We start from the raw sequence: 20061 nt of genomic DNA on the forward strand, positions 1-20061 counted from the left end.
AGGGGAACAAGACCAGCAGAAATCACCCCTCAAGGATGGTCAACAAGGGAAAACGATAAGAGCGCGTTATGGCCAGAATATGTTGAAGGCCTGGATCTTGCCGGCTTGTTCAGGATTGTTACTCGTTATTGCCTCATTACTTTGGCAAATGAAGTCGTCAGACGCTCGGTGGAACTGTTCTGACATCCCAATTAAACAGTGAGTAAACAGGCTGAAAATGTCAGCTCTTTGGGGTGCCCGTGGGTCTGAAGCTGAGCCTGGTGGTACACTGTCCTCATATGAACTCGGCTGGTTTCGGCACGCTCAGAGTGGGGGTTTGGTGCAAAAAAAAAAAAAAAAAAAACACCCCAGGATTTCTCTACAGTGGAGATTAATGGAAGAAGGGGTCGCCATGACTACAACCCAGTATAACCCACCAGTGATGCTACCACCACTATTTGCCTTCTGAGTATATAATACATTTACTTAGGCGACTATTTTACCTCACAACGCCCTGCATGTATCCCTCCACCATGAATGGAGTTTAGCCCCAGTGCTCTGGTAAATCAGTGGCCCAGGCGTCAGGCAGCGCATTCATAACCATTACCATTTGATGTAATAACTTTTTTTTGTTAAGGAAGCTTATTTTTAGAGCGCATTCATCTCTTCGGACGTCTGGTTCTATTCCCCGCCACCGCGAGCAGTTCTGACTGGGTCATTTTCTCTAATCTCGTCCCAGCTTGAGGGGACTGAGTGATTTTGTTGAAAACTGGGCGTCATTGAATTTGCACCTGAAATATGTCAAATAGCTTAGGGTGCAGCACGTGCTAGTGTTCAGGGGTTCTTTGGTAAAGGTGGAACCATTAGAACTCCAGTAATCATCTGGATGAACTTTCACACTGATGGACGGTTCTATATAGAACCTCTTTTTTTATTGGACAATGAATAGAGAAAGTCAGAGAACGTCTTACTTGCAGTACGTGTCATTGATCATTCCGTACACCCGGATCTCCTTGCACATGTCCATGGCCAGGATGAGCGTGAACCAACCGGTGCTCAGGTACGACCCCGACTGGATCCTATGGACATAAAAAAAAATAATAAAAGTCCATACGTCTGCACTGGAACTTGGCCGGCTCACAGGACCCCATTCACGTGTCAATCACGAGGAGCAACATTCAATAAAACATTCAAAGAAAGTGGTTCATGATGACGGATGTGAAGCTCAGCGAGCGACTCCCTCTCCCTCTCTGTCGCTCTCAGGTGAAAGTATCGCTGCGTCCCCGTCGCCGGGAGATGCGTCACGCAGAGTGACAGCACAGTGCTTCGAGACTAGACGTCTGTGCCGGGGGTTAATGGCAGTGCATGCTGACAGCGCTCCGCACTGACACAGCTGCAGTAAACACGGGCTGTCAGGCCGGGGTAACCAGGAGAAACAGAGACACCCTCCTTCAGAGGGTAAACCTGAATACCAGCGATACATCCCTAATACATCTGTATGCACAAGTTATCACACCTTGACAGCAGCAGTTCCTCAGAACGGCCTGTCTGTCCATCACCAGAGCCTGAAAGCCAAAAGCTGTGCTGTTTCTTGTCGTTTCCATTTCTATTACTATTTAAAGGGCCTGTATGGTGGAGAACCACACGTTCCTCACCTTCGAAACACAGTACCCTTCATGCAGTTCATCTATATGGAAAGTGAGCAGGGATTGTTTAACCCCTCAGTAATGTCGTCCTGTGGACAGCACTGTCCTGTGGGCACCGGTGAAGGACTAGAGTATGACCAGGATCAGGAACTGTCCAGCAACAGATACAGAGCTTCTGTCTCTGACTTTACATCTGTAAGGTAGGAGTGTCCGCTAGAGTAGATGGTGAGTGGACCCAGTGTTTAAGCACTCCAGCAGCACTGCTGTGTCTGATCCACTCATACCAGCAGCTCAAGACACACCACTACCACCACTAAGTCAGTCAGCATCACTGCAGGGCTGAGAATGACCCACCACCCAGTCTGCTCTGTGGTGGTCAGTGCTGTGGGGTCCTGAGCATTGAGGAGAACAGATACAGTCTGGAGTTAAAGAGCTACACAGTGCTCCTGTATGGTCAGTGGAGCTGATAGAATGGCAGAGTTAATGCTAAACCAGGGGTGGTCATAATATTCTGATATGACTGTGTATTAGGCAGCGAAGGCAGTGAACAGTCAGGCCTTGAAGGTGATGGTGGAGCTGCAAGCAGGACAAATGGACAAGCGTAAGAATCTGAGACACCTTGACAAGAACCAAACTGTGATGTTCTAGACGACTGGAATATCAGGCAGGTCTTGTGGGGGGGTTTCCTGTATGCAGTGGTCAGACAGACAAGGTTCTTTGATGCGATCCACAGGGAAGCCCCATCTTGCAACTTACAGGACTTAAAGGATCTGCTGCTAATGTCTTGGTAGCAGATACCACGGGAAACCTTCAGAGATCTTGTGGAGCCCATTCCTCAGACAATTTAAACAAAATGAAGCTTCCCAGCTCAAAGCACCTTCCCTAGTCGCTCCCAGTGGACCTGGGAGTTACAGTCACAGTCCACAAAGTTCCACACTGCTCTTGCTGTTATTACAGAAATCTCTTTCATAAGAAAAGAACACTGCAGCAAAGAACGTAGAACGTGTTGCACAGAAGGTCTGGAAATGAAACCTCTGCCAGCTCAGAGGCCAGAGAGCAACAGTGGGCTGAAGAACTGCCCCTGCAGTGGGCCTGCCTGACCGGTCTGAGCGAGAGTGATGGAGATTGACACTGGCACAGCAGCCTCTGCATCTCTCGGCCAGGAAATAAACAGTAGCTGAGAAATGAAGTCTGACAGTCGGAACGGCGCTCAAAGTAAATAATGTACCGTGCCTCTCGCCTTGCGCCGTGCTTTACCTGCCATGCTCCCTGGCCCAGCGTCAACGCGTACATCGCTCGTCTTCTGGCTACGCCTTCATATTCGCCGCAACCTTGGGGATATGAGCTGTGCTTCAAGTCCCCATCGTGAACTGCCAATCATCTAGACGGAAACGCCGGTTAGACACCCATTTGGAGAAGCGATGGGAACCTATGGCTAAATCCATTTGGCAGCAGCTTTGTGTGGAACAGAGCAGCCTGGCTTTAAAGTGCAGACATTAATTCCGGCTCTCCTCCCACCTAGTGCCACTCTGGCTCGCTAAATTGCTATCTAGGCCCAGTCGCCACGGCATTGTTCAGCCTTAAGTGTGGCATGATTTGCCTGGGGAAACACAATGCCTTTTTAATGGCCAACAATCCAGCAGCTGGAGCAGTTTAAAAGCACTGATTTCAGAGACGCTGAACCTTGACCTGGCCACGTCTCTGGAAACGATTTTCATTACATTCTGCCCGGTATCGCTGGGAGATTATATCGAAATGGCAACAATTAGCCACAACATTAGAATCACTGACAACTGAAGTGGATAAACATTGATGATCTGGTTCCAGTGGCTCCTATCAGAGGTAATATAGTGGATATAAGAGGTGGATATATTAGGCGGCAAGTGAGCAGCCAGCTTGTCCATAACTTAAAAAAATGGACAAGCGTACGAATCTGAGACACTTTGACAAAAAACTAACTGTGATGACTAGATCTGGGTCAGAACATCTCGAAAAAACATCAAACATGGGGTGTTCCCTCCCAGTATGCAGTGGTCAGTACCTACCAAAAGTGCTCCAAGGAAGGCCAACCAGTGAACTGGTGACAAGGCCATTGCCACCCAAAGCTTTTTGATACAATCCATGGAGGCCCAGGATCCATAATATTTAGGTCAGGGGATTGAAAGGCCAATCCAAAAGCATGGTGGATTTGCTGGTATTTCAATGCCACTGGCAGCAACGCAGCCCTAAAACATTACAGATCCACAGTCATGCTTCACAGTTGGCAAAGTGGTCTTTTCAGAAACATACCTTTGCTAATTGCAAACATTGCATTTTGCCTTCATCAGTCCACAACACTGGTTTCTCTAGATGTTCTGTAGCATATTTCCAGTGTTTAGTTTTGTGACGAGATCACAGGTATGGTTTATGACGCGTGAAAGCAATGCTGCACATTGGAACACTACACCACCTTCTTGACTCATTTTTCTACCAAATTTGGAAGGCCAGTTTATGTGAACTCCCCCTATCAGTAGCAATGCCCCAACACTACCCAACCACCACCTCTTTTTTTAAACTACCGCTGATACAGCATCGAAAGTTAGCCAACGCTCTCAGACAAAAGTGCAGCTCACAAGCTAACAGATGCCAGCACTGACCAACATCACACTGGAAATGCTGTGGGAAGGAAGAAATCTTGACCTCATCTTGACTTCCACATGTCCCCTAAACCTTCCATTTCTTAACAGCAATCCACCAACCGGCTGCCGATGATCCTCAGATCATAGTGGCAGCGTCTTAGTCCACTGGACCACTCGGAGGCCACCATTGTCAATGTGTTTTCTTAATATTCCAGATCTCATCTTGATCTCCACAGTTTCCCTGAAGTGCTGTTTCTTAACAACAATCTGCACTGTAGAGCTACAAAGGCTTCACTATCCTTATAACATTGCCCTGCCTTGTGGGAGTCGATCACTTCTGTTTTCAGATCTTCAGACTATTGCTTACAAGGTTTGATGAGTCGGAGATTTAATGAGACTTCACACGTTATATATATATATACATAGAACTGCTTTACTGAATCACATGACTTTATAGGTGCCTGACTGTCTCAGGCTAAAACACCACAGAGTTAAAGACAAGGGAGGATCCTCACACCCCCTCCAAGTCAATCAGTCTGCCGTGTTATTCTCCACTGGCCAGAACTGGATCACAGTGCAGCTGAGACTCCAGTCGGAACCCCTGTAATACGGTTCACCTAAGCACTCGCCAATTAGCGCACTTCTAACAGAAACCCGGGCGAAGGTCTGTCGCCCGATGATTTTAGCACTGATGAGCTTCATAACAGGCAAGCCTAACAGAAGCTTAATGACTCCTCTTTGAAAGTAGGCCTATAACCCCGCTCTCCCCAGGGACGAATCCGCCACAACATTCGGCATGGAGCCTGGGGGAAATGGTTCTGTTTGCCACTGCTCTTAAGCAGGCCAAACCAATTTATTTTAATGATGCCGCAAAGTACGGTCATTATTACCTGACACGTTAGAGCGGGCAGAGTGTTCCTCCGAGCTACAGTTGTGTTTACTTTCATTTTGCTGAAATCTATTAATAACCTTTGAGGCCATTGACGGACGCCGGTCAAAGGCAGCCCATTTATTACTGTAGCGACTCCATTCTTCGGCCGACTTTCAGCCAGGTCAGCAGACGCCCGTCCACTGAAGTCTATCGGCTAACGGCTAATGGCACTATTCTGCTTATTTCCTCCCAAGGCTTTCTGTCAGCACACTCGAAAAGCTAAGTCCAGTACGGGTATGGAGGAGCATCGGCTCTCTCGCCTCTCTCTCGCCTCTCTCTCTCCTCTCTTAGTCAACAGCAGGAAAGTTGGACACACTGTATTACACTCAGAGCTGTCACCTACATCAGTTGGTGTGTAGTCAACAGAACACGAATGCAATCAACCGGCCGGCGGAAAGAGCAATCAGAGGCGCTATGAAGCCTTCAAGTTGTCAAGGCAGTTACCAAAATCGAAGAAATCGAAGCATGGTATCTTGGTGTAATTGAAGCAGGTACATTGGCATAAATAAGGCAGGTACCTTGGCATTATTGAGGCAGTTACCTTGGCGTAATTGAGGCAGTTACCTTGGCGAAATCGAGGCAGGTATCTTGGTGTAACTGAAGTTGATACCTTGGTCTAATTCAAGCAGGTACCTTGGTGTAATCAAAGCAGGTACCTTGGCATTATTGAGGCAGGTACCTTGTCATAAACAAGGCAGGTACCTTGGAGTAATCTAAGTAGGTTACCTGATGTAATTGAAGATACTGAAGATGAAGATAAATGAAGATGAAGATGAAGATAATGAAGATAAATGAAGTTACTTTGTGTAATTTGAGAAGGATCCCTGGCACAACTGAGGCAGGTACCTTGGTGTTATCAAGGCTGGTACCTTATTGTAAGTTAAGCTGGTACCTTAACTTGGTGCAAAATCGAGGCAGGTATCTTGGTGTAATTGAAGCAGGTACCTTGGTGTAATTTAGGCAGATACATTGGCATAAACATAGCAGGTACCTTGGCATTATTAAGGGACGTACTTGGTAATCTAAGCAGGTACCTTTGTGTAATCTAGGCAGGTACTTTGGCATTATTGAGGCAGGTACCTTGGCATAAACATGGCAGGAACCTTGGAGTAATCTAAGCAAGTAACCTGGGGTAATTGAAGTTCCCTGGTGTAATTGAGGCAGATACAACCATCTAATAACTAATAAACATAGCCGGTACCTTAGCATTATTAAGGCAAGTACCTTGTAATCTAAGCAGGTACCTTGGTGTACTTAAAGTAGGTACCTTGGTGTAATTGAGGCGTCTACCCTGGCGAAATTGAGGCATGCATCTTGGTTTAGCTGAAGCGGGGGAGTATGAGCGTTGGGCTGTACGTGCCCGTGTTGACAATTCAGTGCCAAGATAGCAGCAAACGTCTGACTGTTGACGTCTGCCTAGGCTGTTTTCAGTCAGTGGAGCTCCTCCTGTGTTTTCCGTTGCCGAGATACACAGCAATATGCCAGAAACTGACCTGAACACACCTCATTTCGAGACCACCGTGCCCACCGGCGTAGAGATATTCACAAGCACGGCTTCTGTTTAAATGATGCCGGCGGAAGGCGTGAAAACAGACGGTTGGCAGCGTGGAAGATAGCGACGAGCATCACAACGTGTCTTGAGCAGGGTGTAGGACAGGGCCCTAAGTATCAAAGTTTTGGCAACCATCTAATAACTTTCTGTAAGGGAGCTTCTAGAGGCATTAGACTCCTCAGGCGCCTGATTCCATTCACCAGCACTGTGAACCATTCTGACTGGGTTTGTTTCTCAAGAATGGAGCGTTTCACACCTTAAATATTGAATTGTGCTGCAGCTGTGCAACGGGGGTAGAATTCCCTATTAGGTCTACGGTCCTCAACTTAATGTTCTCACCTTACATTCACTGACATCTTTGCTATAATTCCCACCAGTCTGAAATCCTTCCACCATTGAAAAACGACTTTTAGCCACAATGAAAGGCCCTGCGTCTATATGCTTAAGGCTAATATCCTCTTCTGACAACTCTTGCAGAGTCGACCGGGTGCTCACCCATTTGTTCAGCCCTGTGCCGCAGACGTGAAGGGGTAGAATTGAAATGCCCGACACGAAAAAAACTCAGGCAGAGATGGATATCTCCCCCCAATCTCCCTCTACTTTGGATTCCTTGCAGCATGCTACCTGGGCAGAAATATTCATTAATCCGTGAAGAGCCAAAGCCTTATGGCCTGATCTTTATCTACTCAGACCGCCGGCATCTAGCGGATTCCGCTCGTCCTTTCATGGCTGGAAATAAAGTTCCGGTACGGTCTTTATTTCATCCGAGATGGGCTTATACGCCTTAATGCCTGGAGATGGATTCGCCAAGATCTGTATCACGCAGAGATTGTGATTTTGACAGATATCGAGATTTTACTCTGAGTGTAATGCATACGGCAGCCTTAACACCGGCGCTTACCTTCCCGCCGAGGCTTTTCCGTTTCAGAAACCGAGCTGCTAATTCCGACACTCCGAATGAATGTTCTTCCTTTTTAGAAAAGCCTGGAACGCTGAAGAAAGAAGCCTAATTATGTCCAAGTTATCAGCTTCTGCATTATTCTTCCACTTCATTTTGCTAATTAAGTTCGTTTTTCAGCATTCGGCTGAATGTCTGAATATGAGAAATGGGACTGAGGAAAAAATACTTAAAAAGAATGTTTATTTCATCATTATGCATGACTAATTTTTCAAGCCTGGGAAAAATGTTCTCCTATTTGTTATTTTAATATCTTCATGTGTGTTATTAAAATGCATGAAAAAGAATACAGGGCTTGGTTCTGCAAATTTAAAGAGGGAGGATTCTGTGGTGATTCACAGATTCACAAAAACCAGCACAAACATTACTAAAGGCTTGGGGTCAAGGCTAGGGGCAGCTTTAGTGACTGTGGCTTTTCAGACTGAAATAGTTAAAATATGCTGTCAGTCAAAAGAAGGCATTTATAACTCCGGCTAAATAGCATTCCGCCCAAAGACATTTCCAAACTAAACCTTTTTAAATGGTTTTTATTAAAAAAAAGAAACAGGGGAAAACGACCACAGCAAAGGAAACACAAAGCAAGCACCAGAAAACATAGCCAGATAAGGGCAACCTGAACCGTACAAACAACGTATGCCAAAGATGGGACCAGAAACAGCTGGAAAAGGAGAGGTAACAAACTAAACACAAGCAAACAAACTGACGAAAAGGCGGGACTAGAGACCAGACCCCCCCCTGCTTCAATAACACTTATAACAACATGCCCTCATTCACTTGACCCTCAGCATTTTCCTTCAGGGGGTTTCTTGAATGAATCTTACACTCTTAAAAAAATAAAGTTTCTTCAAATGGTTCTTTAAGTGATGGAGAACCACTTTCCCACAAAACAGCATGTTTGCGGGGCTCTAATTAGCCCTCAGCAGTCTAATGCACTACCACTATGGCCTGGGGGTGGCGAGTTCGAATCCCAAGCCATGCCGCTTTGCCATCAGCATCCGGAGTCGGAGAGAGCACATTTGGCCATGCTTTCTCCTAATGGCTCTCTTGCCACAGGCGTCTGTTATCTGGTGTGGTGGAGCTGGGGACCCAATGCTTTCCTCTGAGAGTGTGGAAAAGAGGCAGCAGCTGGCTTTGCATGTATTTGAAAAGAGACGTGTGTTAAGTCCATACCCTCCTAGTGTCGGAAGCATTGCTAGTGCTAGGGGGAGCTACGAACCTTCTAAAGAACCTTCACTTGATGTACAGGTTCTTCACTCTCTCATAAGAACTTGGTTCTTTATGGAAACAAAAGTGGTTCTTCAGTGGCGTCAATCACTTTATCAACTCAAGTCGGTTATGTAACCCCTTTTGGGACGGGAAGCGAGGGACTGAGTGAACACAAGTGTGGACATCATCAGCAGAACATGGCCAGAAATCTAACCTGAAAAAGAAGAACAGCGCTGCACTCACTCCACCAATCAGGCCTTTATGGTAGAGTGACCAGACGGAGGCCATTCCTCACTAAAAGGAACATAACAGCCTGCTGGGAGTTTGCCAGAAGGCACCTCAACGACTCTCGGACCATGAAAGGTAAAATAGTCCCCTAGTCTGGGAAAAGGAAAGGGGGAGGGGGGGAGGAAGAGGAAAAACGATGATTGGACACTACTTGGACACAATTCCCAACCATGCGTGTGAAGGAAATGTGGCACTGAGCATCAGCTCATTAATACCATCCCTACAGTGAAACGTGGTGGTGGCAGCATCACGCCGTAGAGATGTTTATCCGCAGGACTGGGAGACTAGTCATCAGAATAGAAAAATAAAGAGCAAGCCTGAGTGCTCAGAACCTCATCGAAGGTTTACATTACAACAAGACGGCAACCCGAAGCATTCCGGCAAGGAAACAGCTTCGGGAAAGACTTCGGGAAAACTGGCAGTAAATGAAGGGTGAACTCATTTAAAAATGATGAATAGCTCAATAGCTAAGACTGGTCTACTAAGACGCATCAGGTCATAGAAGAGCCGTCGCTATCATAAGGTGGCATTTGATTCTTGCCATGGAAATATATCTGTCCTGTGTTAGACAGCAGCAGCAGGCTCGGTCTTCAGACCTTCAGCTCTGCTGCAGAAGCCTGGCTGAGCCGCCGCCGCCGCTTCTGTCATAGCCTGGGAGAAAAGGACACTGCGCCAAAAACTAATATTTAATATTCAGAGGTCCAAGATCAATGTGCGAGTGGTAAATTGGATGTTGGATATTGTTGGGGACTGCCGAAGGGGAAATGTGAACGTGTCAGAGGGAGAATGGAATAATTTGGGGCCTCAGAATTCTGCTCACATATCTTCTGGGTAATGCCTCCTTCAAAGGGTCCAGAGTTAATGCAAATAACAATAGCATATAAATGATGGAGTCTTTTGAATGCATTAGAGTCGGGCTGCGAGTGCCCTTTCTCTCCCGCTACTCTCTCCTCGTATGGAGCTCGGGCACTATAGGTCTTCCTTTCGCGAACGATGTTGATTCAACAACCGCTGCGGGAAGAATACAAAACTGCCGAACATCCTGAACAGGCGCTCCGGGGTTAATGAGAAGTCACAGCTGCCCATTACTGCGGCAGGCTTCCACGCTCATCTCGGTGCAATTATTGCGGCAGACAAAAAAAGACGGCGCAAGAAATCGCTCCAACGGTCCAAACATCACATTAGACGTCAGACAGGTACTCTGACACCGAAAAGAATGCGTATTTACCTTTTGTTTGTTGGGAACGATCGCAGTCAATCGGAATCAAGAGACACACACCACTCTTTTTTGTTCAGACAATAAAAGAAATTTGCAGCAATCAAGTCAAGTCCCTGAGCAACCTTCACGCAGCGAGGAAATAAGTGAAGTGAATGGCAATTTACATTTTTTAAACAAGGGAGCCCAACAAGCCTCTCGGCCTGGATTTCAGCGCAGCCCATCTGAGAACTGTTTGCGATGTCCGGATTCAGATTCTGCTCAGGTCTTCGTTAGGTTCCATCAAATTCATTTGGAAAATCTTCAGGAACTGTAAACATCGCTTTCTCACTACACCGAAACATGAGTGCCTTTACGTGAGAGCTTTTCCAAGAGATGCATCGAGCTGATGTTTCCCAGATGTTAACTAGTCTAGTTGACATTTACTAGATGTTAACTAGTCTAGATGATGTTAGCTAGATATTAATTACTCTGATGCTGGGTAGATAACATCTACTCTAGCTGATGTTAACTAGTCTAGGTGATGCAAGCCAGATGTTTATTACTCTGATGGTAATTAGACGTTACCTCCTTTAGCTGATGTTTCCCAGATGTTAACTAATCTAGGTGATGCAAGCCAGATGTTTATTACTCTGACGGTAATTAGACGTTACCTACTCTAGCTGATGTTTGCCAGATGTTAACTAGTCTAGTTGACATTTGGCAGATGTTAACTGGTCGAGATGATGCAAGCCAAATGTTTATTTCTCTGATGGTAGGTGAATGTTACCTACTGTAGCTGATGTTTGCGAGATGTTAACAGTTTTAACTCTTGCTAGCTAGATGCCATTTTTAACAGGACTGCATTTGCTAGATGTTAAATACTGATGTTAGCTGATGTTATATTAACTAGCTGCATATTAGCTGTTGCTATATTAACTATGATTCCCCTCAACTATATGTTAACTGCTAGATGTTTTATTTTTCATATTCTTTAGTTTATTAAAGAATGACATTTCCATCAATCAGTAGAATTTTAATGTCCTCATGACATTAGCATGGGTGCTAGTTAATAGCATTTTGTGTTTTTGCTATATCAAATTCAGTCCCAAGCCCAACTGCAGCCTAAACCCCAAACTCATCTCTCACCTACACCCTAATCTTAAATGTAATCTTAACCCCAAACCCAAACTCAACCCCAACCATAAACTAAGCCACAAAAAGCTCATTCTAATCCTAATCCTACCCTGAGAAACTCTGTTAACACTGTCAGCATGAAACTTTGTAAAAGATGAGTTTACAGTCTCGTACATTACAGTCCTCTCTGTGTCGGATCCGCTGTAATTAGAAGGGCTCGTCTCCAACATTCTAAGCCTCGCATTGAAGAAGTGCTCTTTGTTTCAGAACAACTACTGCAAAGTCAAGCAGCGCGTCTGTAAGCAAGCGGTGAAAAAGAGAATCCATTAGTCACTGAAAAGCCATTACTCAGTGCGACTGTGTGGGTCTGCGGAACCATGCCGGCTCCACAGCCTGTTTGTCTTCCCTTCTTTATGCTGCCTCCTAATGGCGTTCAGCAGGGCTCCATTTGGAGCGCTTCCTGTCTGCACACACTGTGTGTTTAGGCAGATTAATTCCAGCCAAACAGTCAGCTGATCTAATTATACCTAATCACATTTGTCACATTATATTATATGACATGCAGGTGCACTCTTTACTGCGCTGGGCAATGAGGGTGATTCAATTAGGCACGGAGCAGAGCCCTCCAGACCTGCACTCCTGTTGGGACAATGCCACAGCTATGCTTCCAAAGAGGTGCGTGTGCCAAAACATTTGAAGAGTAAGATCCAAACTGAGCTCTGAAATAAAGAGTTTCATTAAGTTTCATTTTGCAAAGTTATTCTGAGGCAAGTTAGATGTGTTAGGAACAAAAGTCCCGGTAAGCATTTAGACCCTAATCTAAAATAAACTGTGACCTAAACTCCAACCCTAACCTCAACTTCAACTGTGACCTAAACCCCAATCCCAACCTCAACTGTGACCTAAACCCCAATCCCAACCTCAACTGTGACCTAAACCCCAATCCCAACCTCAACTGTGAGCTAAACCCCAATCCCAACCTCAACTGTGAGCTAAACCCCAATCCCAACCTCAACTGTGAGCTAAACCCCAATCCCAACCTCAACTGTGAGCTAAACCCCAATCCCAACCTCAACTGTGAGCTAATCCCCAATCCCAACCTCAACTGTGACCTAAACCCCAATCCCAACCACAACTGTGACCTAAACCCCAATCCCAACCACAACTGTGACCTAATCCCCAATCCCAACCTCAACTGTGACCTAATCCCCAATCCCAACCTCAAGATAAACTGTGACCTAAACTCCAACCCTAACAGTGACCTAAACTCCAACCCTAACAGTGACTTAAACTCCAATCCCAACCGCAACTGTGACTTAAACCCCAAATCCAACCTCAACTGTGACCTAAACCCCAATCTCAACCTCAACTGTGACCTAAACCCCACCCCTATCTGTGAATGAAACCCCAAACCCAACCTCAACTATGACCTAAACTCCAAAAAGTCCAAGTCCAACAGAAACCTAACTTTTAAACCCAAAACTCTAACCCAGCCATTTCTACTCCAAGCAGCACCCTAACTGTGACCCAGATCCCAACTCCAACCCTAGCTCCAACTAAAACCCTATCACTGACCCTAACATACGCTGACTACGATAATGCAGCCGCACACAGACAAACATGAACTACATCTTATTATACTAAATGTTTCAGCACCATCATCCTTCATTAATCAGCTGTGTGGTTCTGGAAGAGCAGACACGTGCAGATGTAGTACAACAGTATTACCAATGCAAAGTACAGCTTAGCTCTCAGATACAAGCGTGAGCGAGCTTCTTGAAAGATTAACATCATTTCTGTTTCTCACTTGAAGCAACAAATGTGCTTTTATCTGCATCTGCTGGCGGAGAGCTGCCAAGCTCGTAATGCTCATAACCAGATATGTCCTGGGACGAGAGCTCCTGATTATGCAACATTCATTTAAATTACAGAAATAAACACAGCGGATATAGATGTAGGACGGGGGCCTTACTGGTGAAAACCTATAATAAAAAAACACAATTACTCATACTATGAGAAGAGTGCCATTTGCATCCACGCTTGACAAGATGCATTAAGCCCAAAAAATGTGCCAAAAGTGAAATTACATTTTTAAAATGCAAGATATTCTTTTTCATAAATTTTCATTAGTACACAGTCATTGACGCCCATGGCATTTGCATCTACAATTTCACCAATGAAATCTGAATTTCAGGATGTAAAATCTAAATATTTATTATAAATAAATAGTAAATAAATTTGTAAAAAAAATTATCCTTCAGTTTGACTTACCACCCATCACGCTAACTTGCTCATCTATAAACAACGTACTGGTGCTTTGAATGATATCAGAACAAGGAAGTGACATCATTTGTGTCTTTGGAGCAGCCAGAACTTGTTTTCTACTTACAGGAAGTGATGAAGGGTTGCTATAGCCGCCTCTAGAAGACATTTCTACAGCACTTTTTCCATTGCGCCATCTTTTCTAGTAATTGTTCCAGACGTGAGTAGCTCCTCCCTTTCCCTTTTGCATTGCATTGTGGGATAATAGCGTCCATCGTAACCACTCTCAGAAATCAACCGGTTCTGCATTTTGGACAGTTTGAGTATACTTAACTTTGACACTTTTATCTCTACTACGTACTACATGCCAGATAGGGACTGTTAAACTCAACCCAACCACCCCGTCACGCGAAATACGAAGGGACGACCCTTTTTTTATACTACTTTCACAATATTTATGCAAAGACTATGATTTTCAAACTGATTGGCATGTGCGCTAGGCCAGAAATTTGACCACATCATGAACTGCGTTCATTTTTGGAGGACATTTACCACCTCGTCACATTCGATTGCATGTTATATTTATTTTTCCTCAAAATAATTATTCAAATTTTCTTTCCAGTTTGGAAGGTCAGTTATCAAATCTCCCCCTAACACTAGCAATGCCCTCAACAGTAGGAGGGTGAAGACTAGCACATGTCTCCTCTGACACATGTGAAAGCCAGCCACTGCCTCTTTTCCAACTGCCGCTGATGCGGCATCGCTAGGTAGCCAGTATATGTAGCGCTATGAGGAACGCATGGCTACCCAGCTTCAATAAAACAGCTAACAGGTGCCTGTGCTGACCATCATCACACTAGGAGTGACGTGGGGAGGAAGTGTCATCTGCCCACCCCTGAGAAAGCACAAGGCCTATTGTGCCCTCTCTGACTCCGGCTGCTGATGGCAAGCGACATAACCCAGGATATTTGAACCAGTAGCGGCAAGACCTTAGTCCACTGGACCATTCTAAGACTCTCTAGCAGACAGTTCAGTACAGAGAGCCAGTCACCTGTCAGTGAGCTGTGCTCCAGGCTATCAGCCCCCATATCTACAGTGACTTAGTACCTCACCAGGCGGTAGCGGCCGAGGGGTCAGCCGGGCTGCTGTAGCTGCATGGTAATGTGACAGCATGATTTAAGAGTGCTGTCCACTGTTATCTACACGTGGTTTACAAGGCAGTCCCCCCCACACACACACACTCACACACGGATGCAGCTGACATCGAACAGCTATATTCTGATAACAAAAAACCAGACACGAGGGCCAACCCTCATGACAAGCGAGTGCAGGGGTGCTGTGGATGTGTATTAAAAACACTGAAATAGTGGCAGGGTCCGCTATGGTCTGCCCCGGCAGGCAGGCGGAGGCTGCAGGAAGGAAGAATGAGTCAAGAATGGAGGGAAGGAGAGAGCGGAGACTGCGGGAACAGAGAAAACAGGACGAGAAAGGACAACTCTGCATGCAGTATTAGCCACGGACACTGGTCTCAGATTTGGATGTTCTAGGATGTTCACAGAAGTGCCCAGTGGAATCACGGTATTGTACTCGGACTCGTCTTGGACTGGATAGTACTTGTACCTGGACTCGTCTTGGACTGGATAGTATTTGTACTGGTACTCGTCTTGGACTGGATAGTATTTATACTGGTACTCGTCTTGGACTGGATAGTACTTGTACTCGGACTCGTCTTGGACTGGATAGTATTTGTACTCTGTCTCGTCTTGGACTGGATAGTACTTGTACCCGGACTCGTCTTGGACTGGATAGTACTTGTACCCGGACTCGTCTTGGACTGGATAGTACTTGTACTCGGACTCGTCTTGGACTGGATAGTATTTGTACTCGGACTCGTCTTGGACTGGATAGTATTTGTATTCGGACTCGTCTTGGACTGGATAGTATTTGTACCCGGACTCGTCTTGGACTGGATAGTATTTGTATTCGGACTCGTCTTGGACTGGATAGTATTTGTACCCGGACTCGTCTTGGACTGGATAGTATTTGTACCCGGACTCGTCTTGGACTGGATAGTACTTGTACTCGGACTCGTCTTGGACTGGATAGTACTTGTACTCGGACTCCTCTTGGACTGGATAGTACTTGTACTCGGACTCGTCTTGGACTGGATAGTATTTGTACTCTGTCTCGTCTTGGACTGGATAGTATTTGTACTCGGGGTCACGATCACGACATTGTTTCGCTCATGTTAAGACTTGGTCTCAGCCCCCCTTAGACTTGGTCCTGGCTCCTCATACTTTTCGACTTGACAAAGGTGGTCCTGACAACAGCCCAATCAGTCTGAGCTCCTGTAGAGAGATGCATGCAGAGCTGTCTTTGTTGAGTCACAAGCTGGTTAACTTAGCGGCAGTTTGTCTGCTTCGCCTCGTGGCGCGATGATGGTAATTAAACTTGTCTGAAGTGTCATGTCACCAGACGGGCATGCTGATTATATCCCAGCCCACGCCGCTCCTGAGGAAATAGACTTAAACACAGATGTGGGCGGACATAATAATGAGCGAGCAATGTCTGCCAGCCACGTCGCATCCATGACAGCATGTTCTCAGTGTTTACTCTGCGTGGTTCAAAGGTCAAGACCATGTTTCAGAAACACATCAAGAAAGAGAAACTCAGAAGTGAGCGCGAGCAAGGCTAATAGTTAACTGGCTACAATCTCTTCAGGTTGCTGAAAGCACGTCGCACTGAGAGGACACAATGAGAGGACAGCAGCAGCACTATCTGGTAAGATGTGGAAGTAATTACAGTGTTTTTGCTGCATTCAGCGAGACGTGGTTCTTCCTTTTTCTTTCAAAAAGTGGCAAGAAATCTGTTAGCATCAGAGCTAGCTTTGAGTTTAACTGTCTTACACGTCACAAGGCCTTTAATGGGTAATCCAAAAGCTTTACGTTCTTTTTTTTTTTTTTTCTTTCAAAATATTTGAAATATTTTTCCATGCAGACCCCCAAAAACGCAAGAATAAAACTATTAGCATCAAGGTCGCATTTCGGTTGAGCTGTCCTAAGCTTTCTCAAGGCCTTTTAACAAGGTAATCCAATAACCCACCAAATAACACTTTTCATGATGCATCATTTCGAAAATGATGTCATGCATTTTTTATGCGCTTCTGCTTCATTTTCTTTGAAGATCCAGTCGTTTTTGCAAGGTTAAGGATGAGAACTGTTAGCATTAGGGCTCAAACTCAGTTTAGCCTTTCCACTTTCCAAAACCCCTTCATTAAATAGCATCATTTCATAATCTCTTTTTTTCAATAAGATGCAGCCAATCCTAAAATAACACAGTGCTACTCAGAGGTTCTTTTAGTGATACTATGGAAAAATTATTTTTGGTTCCATAAAGAACAAAAACATTTTTGTGAAACAGATGTGAAGACGTGAAGGTGGAGGTTCTTATACGCGTATATGCTATCCGGACAAAGGTATTGGGACACCTGCTCATCCATTGTTTCTTCTGAAATCAAGGGTATTAAAAACAAAACATTTATCCTGCTTTTGTTGGAGTAGCTGTCTCTACATTGCTGTGAGGATTTGATTGCATTCAGTGACAAGAGTGGCATTAGTAAGGTCAGAATGTTGGATGATCACCACCACACCTTATCATCCATGACTCCCCAGCTCATCCCATCCAAAAGTACTACAAAGTGTCTACAAATATGTGGACATATAGTGGTTATATGTGGACTCACTACCACCAAAAGTGGTTCTTCTCTGGCATCGATCAAATAAAGGGCTAGGCTTGTGTTCAGCTGCCAGCTTTCACAAGGGCTTTAATAAGAAATCCAATAACAAATCCAACAAAAATAATCATCCATTGTTTCATAAACACTGCATCATAAATTTTTCATACGCTTCTCTTTCTGCCAAGATACTCACCGTTTAGCAGCTTTTGTTCTCCTGTTAATTCACCCCGAACTACCGCCAAGGTCAAACCATCCACAAGACCACACTATTTGTACCCACAGATGTCAGACCACCACTCTTTCACGGAAGGCCTCGCCATGCAGTCCGGCTGAAGCGGAGCGTCGGCATCTCTCTTTGGAGTTTCAGAAATCCCATTCATCATGCGCTTCGTTAGGCCTGTCATCACACATATCCATAACACACTGTTCCCAATCAGGATATGGATGCGCGACACCAAGAATAATGGGCCGTCTCACCATCATTTCCCCTGCAGACCCGCGCTGATGGATCGCACAAAGCCCAGCAAATGGAAATGGATATTCCGCCTTGCGCTCGCTAGTCCATCTTGTTTTTGACAAGCCTCAGAAGCTCTGATCAGCTAAGTGGTGGATCAAGGAGGTGAGCAGTGCTGGTGCTTTGGAGGGTTGAAGGTATCTCAGATTTTGCAATCAAGAGCATTTGCCTTTTTAAAGTGTAGCACTTTCAATACACTCTGAAGGTACGCTTAATGTGCCGGTGCTCTGAGAAATGGTGGTTTTTAAAGTATCCTTTGGATAAGTAAAACCAACGTTCCAGCAAAGACCTTTATTTAACCAGATGATTTGATAATATGTTTTTCAATGAAGCCAGAATTTATAAAAAAAATTAATTTAAGATTAGCCAATAACCCAACCCACTCGCTAGTACTCTCCCTATCACATGTGGTGCTCCCAACACTGGGAGGGTGAGGACTCTTCTACCCAGCTCTGACACATCAGCCAGCGGACGCCATCATCACACTAAAGTGATGTGGGGGGAGAGAGAAAGCCAGCTACCCACCTGGAGGCAGCAAGGCCTATTGTGCTCTCTCTGGCTCCAGCTGCTGATGACAAGCACCACCCAGAATTCAATCCAGCGATCCTTGGGTCATAGTGCCTTATTGCTTTAGTCTGCTACACTAACATCATTTTAAATAGTTTATTTGAGAATAGTGTAGGGCTGGTTCAAACGTAACTTGGTTGGGGTTCCTGAACTCGTACCAGAGCCAAATCACCCTTAAAACAGTTCAGAACATGTCCAGTAGGTGTCCAGTAGGTGTTTTTCCCCCTTTTGTCTTCAGTTTTTGGTCAAACACAATGCTACAAAGGTGGGAGGACAAGAATTGGGCTAAGTGTCCAATTCTGTTGCATCAGAAACAGACGCCCATGTTGGCGTCTGATAGGGGGAGAAGGAGGATCATCCAACCTACCCAAAGAGAGCAAGACCAATTATACTCTACTGGACTGCTAACCATGCATGGCTGTGGCATCACATCACCGAGGATGTAACTCACAAGGCAATGATGTCTGAATAGACCATAGCCAAAGTTCGTATAGGCAAGTCTGTTCACTCAGCGGCCATCTTTGCGACCACATTAGCTCCCTATTAGCAAGTTACTTCACATTTTTTACCACATAGGCTCACTATTAGCACGTTACTTCACATTTTTTACCACATTAGCTCACTTTTAGCACGTTACTTCACATTTTTTACCACATTAGCTCACTATTAGCACATTACTTCACATTTTTTACCACATTAGCTCACTATTAGCACATTACTTCACATTTTTTACCACATTAGCTCACTTTTAGCACGTTACTTAAATTTTTTTTACCACATTAGCTCACTTTTAGCAAGTTACTTCACATTTTTTACCACATAAGCTCACTTCTAGCACGTTACTTTACATTTTTTACCACATAAGCTCACTTTTAGCATGTTACTTCAGTTTTTACCACATTAGCTCACTATTAGCAAGTTACTTCACATTTTTTACCACATTAGCTCACTTTTAGCACGTTACTTCACTTTTTTTTTACCACATTAGCTCACTTTTAGCACATTACTTCACTTTTTTTTACCACATTAGCTCACTTTTAGCATGTTACTTTACTTTTTTTTACCACATTAGCTCACTTTTAGCAAGTTACTTCACTTTTTTTTTACCACATTAGCTCACTTTTAGCACATTACTTCACTTTTTTTTACCACATTAGCTCACTTTTAGCATGTTACTTTACTTTTTTTTTTACCACATTAGCTCACTTTTAGCAAGTTACTTCACTTTTTTACCACATTAGCAAGTTACTTCACTTTTTCTACCACATTAGCTCACTTTTAGCACGTTACTTTACATTTTTTTTACCACATTAGCTCACTTTTAGCACGTTACTTTACATTTTTTACCACATTAGCTCACTATTAGCAAGTTACTTCACATTTTTACCACATTAGCTCACTATTAGCAAGTTACTTCACATTTTTTACCACATTAGCTCACTTTTAGCACGTTACTTCACTTTTTTTTTTAC

At 44.6% G+C, this 20061-nt stretch overlaps 1 protein-coding gene across 1 annotated transcript in view; it reads right to left on the reverse strand.

Moving 5' to 3' along the window:
- The window catches only part of st6galnac3 (ST6 (alpha-N-acetyl-neuraminyl-2,3-beta-galactosyl-1,3)-N-acetylgalactosaminide alpha-2,6-sialyltransferase 3), a 75692-nt gene that overhangs the window by 8822 nt on the left and 46809 nt on the right, over window positions 1–20061 (reverse strand). The window contains exon 4 of the mRNA XM_072688374.1: window positions 951–1058. Within this exon, the coding sequence (XP_072544475.1) occupies window positions 951–1058 (108 nt within the window). The remainder of the gene's footprint in view (window positions 1–950; window positions 1059–20061) is intronic.

This window comes from Salminus brasiliensis, chromosome 9, assembly GCF_030463535.1.
Source record: "Salminus brasiliensis chromosome 9, fSalBra1.hap2, whole genome shotgun sequence".
In the NCBI taxonomy this organism is placed as follows: Eukaryota; Metazoa; Chordata; class Actinopteri; order Characiformes; family Bryconidae; genus Salminus; species Salminus brasiliensis.